This window comes from Aptenodytes patagonicus, chromosome 16 (genome assembly GCF_965638725.1).
Source record: "Aptenodytes patagonicus chromosome 16, bAptPat1.pri.cur, whole genome shotgun sequence".
Taxonomy (NCBI): domain Eukaryota; kingdom Metazoa; phylum Chordata; class Aves; order Sphenisciformes; family Spheniscidae; genus Aptenodytes; species Aptenodytes patagonicus.
This window is the reverse complement of record NC_134964.1, coordinates 4,003,745-4,011,633: the sequence shown is the minus strand read 5'-3', so window position 1 is coordinate 4,011,633 and position 7,889 is coordinate 4,003,745. Positions and strand designations below refer to the sequence as shown.

Sequence of the window (7,889 nt, the reverse complement as noted above, 5' to 3'; positions counted from 1 at the left end):
TTATGACTGCAGTGCTAGGTGCGTAACTTACTTGGACTTTGGCTGTATAACTTTGAAACAGCAGCACACAGCTCTTTGGAAGTTGACATGTTCTATTGTATACACTGTTATCGGAGGTCAATACCAAATGAATGTAAAAGTAAAATTTAAAAAACCACTACAATGGGCAGCTGAAGAATCGTATAGAGGGGTACTTCCTGGCACTGGCAGTAGTTGCTTTTAATTTTCTGAACAAGGAAACTCATCTCCAATTTAAAATAAGAACATTCTTACCTACATCAGTGTCTGTTTTCTCCAAGTAATTTTTCAAAGAGTGAACACCTCAACTTAAGTTAACCTTATCTATACTGCTTGTTCTATGCAGCTTGAATTTCTAGTATTTCAAAGTGTATCTTTAGATTTGTTTTGACTCTTTAGTTCATAACTTTTTTTTAAAGCTCTATGAAAGCAACACTTGTTGAAGTTATTACAGGTATAAGCATCTATTGAATTGTACTTCTGATTAGGTGTTCACTTAAAACTGACTTGTTATAAGCTACTTGTGGGACTGAATATTCATCTAAATGAAAGCTCATCTGGGATAGGGGAAAATGGGACAGATAAAACATAATGCTGATTTCTTGAAGTCTAGTATAAAATGGATGGTTGGGGACAGAACCCTTCAGAGAAGAGACCTAAATCAATACATGTTCCGAATAGCAAATAAGTTTTTAACATCTTATTTTTACTAATAGTGTGATTGAGTATTAATATAATTCAGCATATCAGTATATTGATATACTTTTTGTTTTTCATCATACTAAATAAAATGGTAATATATTGAATTACACTAGCAAAGTCATGTAAGCCCTTGCTTCCTAAGGCTGACTTTATTTAGTCTACAGCTGAGCTCTAGTCTAACATTACTCAGCAACACCTTGGTGTCTTATAAATGTACATGTAACTGATTCTAGAGCTGAATACTTAAATTCAATGCCTAATACATGTTATGAAATGATTTGGAGGGAAAGACTGGACAAAAGCAGCTCAATAACTTAAGCAAGAGCATATGCTCACTTGTTAATAACGCCATCCAGCTGTAGGTTCTTAAGTTCTTTCCCTTACCCTTGGAGAAAGGAACCCATCCAGACAACAGCTTGGAACAACTAGGCTATTCATCTTTTCCTAAGTGCCTTTTGAAAGGAGCCTTTCTGTCCATCTGTCTTGAGTATGGAGGCAGTGTAGGGCCTCCTACCTAAAATTCCTCTTCCTGCTGTATTCAATTCACTTATAAATATGCTCATTTAACTATACCAGCAGACTCAAAATAGGGACTTCATGGTCCTGATGGAGATACGTTTTGTTCTTGGAAGCGGACATGGGTACACGAGTAGGTTAAGGGGTTATGGTCGATTTCTCTGTACCGAGCTAAGCTGTGTGTTGGAAGGGACTAACTTGGAGTCGACTGAAAGTTAACATACCTCTATGCATCCATTTCTCCACCTATAAAATTAAAGTTCTTTATGTCCTATTCAGTAAGCGCTTCCACATCAACAACTGATAAATCTTAAATAAGAGATGGGATTAAGAGACAAGGTATTCTGGTTCATGATATTCAAAAGCAAATGATTCTTGGTGCCTTTGATCTACTACAGGTACACAAAATCCACAGTATTTTAGAGATGTTAATGCTCTCATAATGCTATAGGCTGTGTGAATATTAGTGCAGTAGATACACTAGATTCTCAATGTATAGATGGTAGAATTCACAGGTGTTTTTTCCAAGATCACAAAGGGAGATAGTGAAATAACCTACCTCAAAACATGTATCTGTGTATTCATGTATTTAGAGTTACCACAATCCTTTGCAACCTTGTAAGAGGTTGCAAAAATTAGCCTGACATAAGCAATCTAAAGGTAACTTTGAAAGATTCAGAATACAAATTGAGTAAAAGGTGTAAATGGGGTTAGGCAGCGTTGTCTACTTGCTGTGTCTGTATCGTACTGTGTCTAGAACATGTCTCTGAGCTTGTGCAGCTGCACCACTGAATATAAAAGAGTGCAACTGAATATAAAAGGGATGCAGATAAAAAGCTGGGTATAAGTGCAAATTGGGCTAAACCCTGCTGCCTGGTGCCATTGTGACATTGTTGCATGCTTGACACCGCAGCAGGTTTGTGGGTTTAATGAAGTTCTCAGCCTGAGCAACAAGTTAATGAACAAAAGGCACTTCAAAAATGACTATAGAAGAATGCAAATTAAATTACACATTGGACATAGAGCTGGCATGCTTTATGGCATGACCAGTATTGGGTTTTACATCACACAGAAGCATAAGCAAGGGACTGAGAGAAAATGAAAATGTGAACACACTTATTTGCTAATGATAAGACTTCAGACTCTCTGGGATCCCAAAGCTGTGTAGATTTAGCAATGAAAAGAAGGCTGGTTGTAAGAAATGTAAAACGTTTGCATGCCTTGGGCTGGGTTTCAGTTTGTACTGATTTTACTCAGGAAACTGATACCCTGAATTCAAGTGGTGGTATTAGAAACCCAGCAGTGCAATTGGTTTATGTAGATTTTTAGCCCTTTGGGGGCTCTGGCAAATGGGAAAATGAGGAAATACGAAATAGGTGAAGCCCTTCTCTTTTTCATAGTGCTCCAGTGAACTGCAGACACAGCAGTTCAGAGAAAGTAGATGTACAAAAATGCAAATGGTAGGGCCCTATGTCATCTCCTCTGTCTATTTGGCTTTATACCGACCCTGGCTGGGTAACGGTGAGCTGTAAGAGGGTTTTAATTTCTGCATAATCGGTGAAGATTTAAAACACGACAAGAGATGAATATGGCAGTGGTCAAGGGGGCCTGCTTGGTGCTGGGGGAGGGCGGCCGCCGCCTCAGCGCGGTGAAGGAGGGAAACCTCACCTGAGGAGACCTGGTGGCTCCGGTTTTGGCGGGCGCTGTGGCGGGGGGGGGGGGAAGAGCCCCGTGATGAGCCCCTGCCTGGGGCGGAGGGGAGGGCAGAGCCCGTCGCCTACCTGCGCTCACAGCTGTCCCCTGCAGGGGTGCGCGGCCGGCTGAAGCCGTGGGACTTGGAGCTGAGGGGTGGCAGCCCGGGGGCCTCCCCTTAGGGCGCGGGTCGAGCTCTGGGAGAGAGGACCGGTAACGGGCGTCGCTATTCAGGTGTGGGGAGACGGTGAGTCCGAGGGGGGCGCGGGGAGGCGGCGGCCGCGGGGCTGCTTCAGCCGTCGGCGGGGGAGCGCGGCGGGGCGCCCCGAGAGCGCCCGGTGCCGGGACTGAGGGGGGCCTCGTGGTGGGCGGCGGTGGCGGGGCAGCGCCTCGTGACAGGTGGCCGTGAGCTGGAGGGGGCACGGTGTGTGCCGGTGCGGGGGGAAGGCGGCAAACAGAGCGCGGAGGGAGCGGCGGTAGGGCGGGCAGGGGCCGGGCAGCGCGGCGGGGGCGGCCGGCGGCTGGGGGGCGCGGAGCCGCCTCAGCGCGCCGGCTCCAACATGGCTTTCGCGGGCGGCGGCGCCCCCTGGCGGCGGCTGGCGGGCGCGGCCGGTCACGTGAGGCGCTCGGGGCCTGCTGCCGCCGCCGCTTCCCCCAGTCAGAGCGGAGCGAGCCGAGGCAGAGACGAAGAAACAAGATGGCGGCCGGTGGCGATCCGGAGCGGGACGCCGGCAATTCGGATTGAGCCCTCGGCCCTCACAGCTCGGCGGCCCCCCTCCCCGGCCCGGATCCCTCGCAGGGGGGGGAGCTTCCCCGTAGCCGCCTGTCCGGACTCCGAGCGCCCTCCCGAGCCTTCCTTCCCCCTCCCTTCCCCCCTCGGCCAGCGCCCAGAGATGCGGGGCCGGCGAGGCAGGCCGCCCAAGCAGCAGCAGCCGGCGGCGGCCACCGCTCAGGCGAGCTCCCCGGCTCCGCCCGCCCCGGCGGGCCCCATCGGGGGGCTGAGGTCCCGGCAGCGGGGCAGCAGCCGCGGCAGGTGGGCGACCTCGGCCCAGGCGGAGACGGCGGGGCCCAAGCAGAAGGGAGCCGGGGCTGCCCAGGCCTCTTCCCCCGCCACCGCCTCCCCCAGGGGGGGCAGCAAGAGGAAGGGAGGCAGCGGCAGCAGCAGCACCCCTGGTGGGGGAGGCAGCAGCGGTAAGGGTAGGGGCAGGGCTGGGGCTGGAGGAGCAGGGGGAGGAGGCGGAGGAGGCAGCTGCAACAGCCAAGGCAGGGCTGCCTCGTCCAGGAGGAGCATCAGCAAAGTGGTGTACGATGATCATGAGAGTGAAGAGGAGGAGGAGAGCATGGTGTCCGAGGAGGAAGAGGAGGGAGACCCCGAGGATAACCAGGACTCCGAGGAGGAAGAGGAGGAGGAGATAATGGAGGAGGAGGACGACGACGACTCTGACTACCCTGAAGAGATGGAGGATGAAGACGATGCCAGTTATTGCACTGAGAGCAGCTTCAGGAGCCACAGCACCTACAGCAGCACCCCAGGTAGAGAGTCAGTGGGATGAACTAAAACAAGTCGAGGGCACCCCACATGCTCCCTCTAGGTTTGCAAATACAGTCCGCACGCATTCTTCCTCCCATGCGTGTATGTAAGGGATGCCTGCAAGCACTCAGGGAGAGAGGGGTATGCAAATTAACGACTGGCAACCCCACGGATGCAGGGAACATTAGAAGATGCTTACGAACACATGCACGGAGAGGAGGGAGGGAGGGAGGGCAGTACATGCTGTAACAAGGGGATGCTTTGCAAATATGCATGGAGATTCTGGTGACTGCAGAAATGCATGATACACCAGAACATGTTGCAAACAATGTCAAAAGTGTATGGAGCATTCACTTACTATTTAAAAACAAGGGAAACGAGATGCATGCCTTGCAAAGAGGTCCTTTCAAATATATACAGGAAAGGATGGCTTGTGCTTGCAGATATAACTTGATGTTAAAAGGAAAGGAAGCACATGCAACTTGAAGTGGCCTAAAAAAAAAAAAACCCAGCCATAAACACTGAAAATTTTCAGGCTCTTGAAATCAGAGGTATAACTGGATCCAGCATTTACTGGCTTTAAGACAAATCTAGCTTTCCAAGGAGGGAAATGAGGTGCATTGTTCAAAATGGAGATTGCATTGTTATAGTTTGGGGAAAAGTGCACAGGGCCTCATTGCAAGGGTGTAAACCTAGTTTTAGTTAAACACAAAGATTAAAAGGTGGAGGTTGAGTCAAAAGTCTTGGTTTTAAATACTGCATTTATCTTAAGATATGGTAACCTTTAAAACTCATGTTGGGGTTAAAACTCGTTAAACATCATTGTGATTATCTTTTTTAACCTCTAGTGGCAAATTTGCGCTCACATTTTTAAGGCCTGTACTTCTGTTTGTCCTTAATTAGTTCATTAAACATGTGGGTTTCAAGCTTCAAAAATTCTTTTATCTAAACTTAAGCACTTTGGATTTATTTGAATTCATTCCAGAATGGAGTTCAAGCTTAGGATTTTTTTTTTTTTCCCCCTAAGTCTCTGAACCAGGAGAGTAGTTAAACTTAGGGATAACCTAGGAGTGTTTCTGAATTGGGCTACAGGATAACAAACGCTGCTGTTGTACAAGTATTGGCCAATTTGGAAGGGGGGAGGAACAGGTTGTTGGTGTAAATGCATTGCATCTTAATTAAAAAAGGAGTGTAGTTTTGAGTAGTTAGCTGATGATTTTTTAAAAGGGGGAAGTACTGGCTACTAAATGTGTAATTTGTTTTTATTTTGGTGAGTTAATGGTATCAGCTCATTATGTGGCTTCATAATAGTCCTTTAAAAAACTCTGTATGTCTGTCTATATATATATTTTTTAAATCTATATCCATATGCTCAGGAACCTAAATGAATCAAAATAAGTACATACATTACTAAATGAATTTAATTTAGAGATAATTTTTTTGAGGTGTTAGTTTACCTGTTGCAGGGATGTCCTGCAATCAAATGGAAATTTTTGGCTATTTATTACTTTAAAGATTGAGGTCTGGCTTCACAGAGGAAAAAAAGTGAAGTACTCTCTTGACTTTTAACTCTTCGTTTTCTGCTTCTTCGTTTTCTGCTTCTTCATTTTCTGCTTAGTTGTGGTAACTTTAATTTTTATTGCTTTTTTGGGGGGTGCTTTTGTCAGAGAAAGAACATTTTTATGATTTTAATTGGCTAGGTCAGGAAAATATTTTTTACATGAGCATCCAGGTTTAAAATCAGTTCTACAGAGTATGGGTGTATTCAATTTTTGAAGTGTACTTAAGTGTTTTGGCAAATAACAAGATACCTCTGTAGGCATTGTTGTGCAAGCATAGACAGGTTTTATGTGGTATTTAGGTGTATCAGAAACCATTTTGATAATTTATATGTTTATTTCTCACTTGGTCAGGGTAACTTCAGGTAACTTTTTAAAGATAAGTTTAAGTGTAAGCATTTTCATCCTTATGTGCTTTTTTTTCTTATACTGAGTGTTTGATAATTAGAACATCTACGTTGTTATTTTGGCAATTTATTGGCAGTTCTCATTAGTTCAGTATTTGCCTAAAGGTCTCCCTCCCTTCTTCCCGCTCTCCCAGACATGCTGTTGCCCTTTTGCAAAGAAAGTACAAACTTTTCATTCGATCAGCTCAGTCTGTGTCTTGTTTCTGCTGAACAAATAACTATGTTGTGACCACTGCTATACAGTGGTGGCACTAATTGAAATCTTAGTCTTATCATAATCCAGGAAGAGATACTTGACATTAGAACAGCATTAGTAGGCAAGGAAAAGATTCACCTAACCTCATATCTCTTTATCTGACAGCAGCCAGTGCAGAGAGAATAGTGTTAAGCATAGGGTAAGCATATAGTGATGTGTCTTCAGAGTTCCTTCATGGGCTCCAGTGCTCTTTGACTCAGGTGCATGCTGAGCCAGAATTGGTCTTTAGCTATGTTTAGATAAGTTTCTTTTCTTTTATATATTTGTTTTCAAACCAGACAAATTGTAATATACAGTGACAAAGTTCCTGTGGTTAACTGGAGGGCTTGAAGGAGTGTCTCCATTGTTTTAAACTGGCCCCTGACAGAACTGTGTGGTGCCCGCTAGTTTTTTTCTGCTAGAAAAGATGATGAACGATCATTCTCTACTTATCTTCCCTCAATCACGTGCAGCCTGAATTATTACCACTTTCAGGATGTAGTCTTAGGGGCTGAAGAGTTTATTTTTTGAGAGCAGGGTACTGAAAAATTGCAATCTCAATCGAACTCTCCTACCAACCAAGATTTTACACATAAATCACATCCCACTTAAATGGGTGACAGACGTTTTACAGTTTTTTTCAAACTTACATTGAACATTGAATTAAAAGATCATAGTGCAATGGCTCTAGCCAAGAAAGGCTCAATTTTTGTGCTCTGCTGGGGAGTTTACAATATATCTTGAACTTGGATGTAGAGTACTTTTCTACTGTGTTATTATTAAAGTATTTAAAGAAGCAAAATCTTAGGAATGGTAAAATGCCTTTGATATAATGCTTAATAATGGTACAGTAAAAGCTTATTGTGTGAATGAATATGACATTTATCATTGCTTTTTCTTCTGCTGGATGGACTTTTGGTAGAGGGATTTTGTGTGTGTGTGTGTGTGTGTGTAATGTCCCTTCTCTCATCCCTTTGTATCCCCAGAAGGTAGATGTACTTTTAGGATAGGTATCCTATATATCTTGTATCACTAAACATTTTTGCCATTACCTGTCCACTGTAAGTTCTACTTCAGGCTTGTCACAATTGCATTATAGATATCAAATATTTTCCATATGTTGCAGAATTTTAAAAGAAGGATTTAATCAAGATGCCTAGAAGTCCTTCATTTTTTCTGTTTCTTGATTTTCTTCATCAGAAACTTGGAAAACTAGCTTTAGGAAGAGA

General features: G+C 44.7%; 1 protein-coding gene across 11 annotated transcripts in view; it reads left to right on the top strand.

Moving 5' to 3' along the window:
• Positions 1-3,628: 3,628 nt before the first annotated feature.
• The window catches only part of BPTF (bromodomain PHD finger transcription factor), a 57,279-nt gene continuing 53,018 nt past the window's right edge, over positions 3,629-7,889 (top strand). For all 11 annotated transcript variants that reach the window (XM_076353445.1, XM_076353441.1, XM_076353448.1 and 8 more), the window contains exon 1: positions 3,629-4,461. In XM_076353445.1, coding sequence (XP_076209560.1) covers positions 3,822-4,461 — 640 coding nt within the window. In that variant the 5' untranslated portion in view covers positions 3,629-3,821. The remainder of the gene's footprint in view (positions 4,462-7,889) is intronic.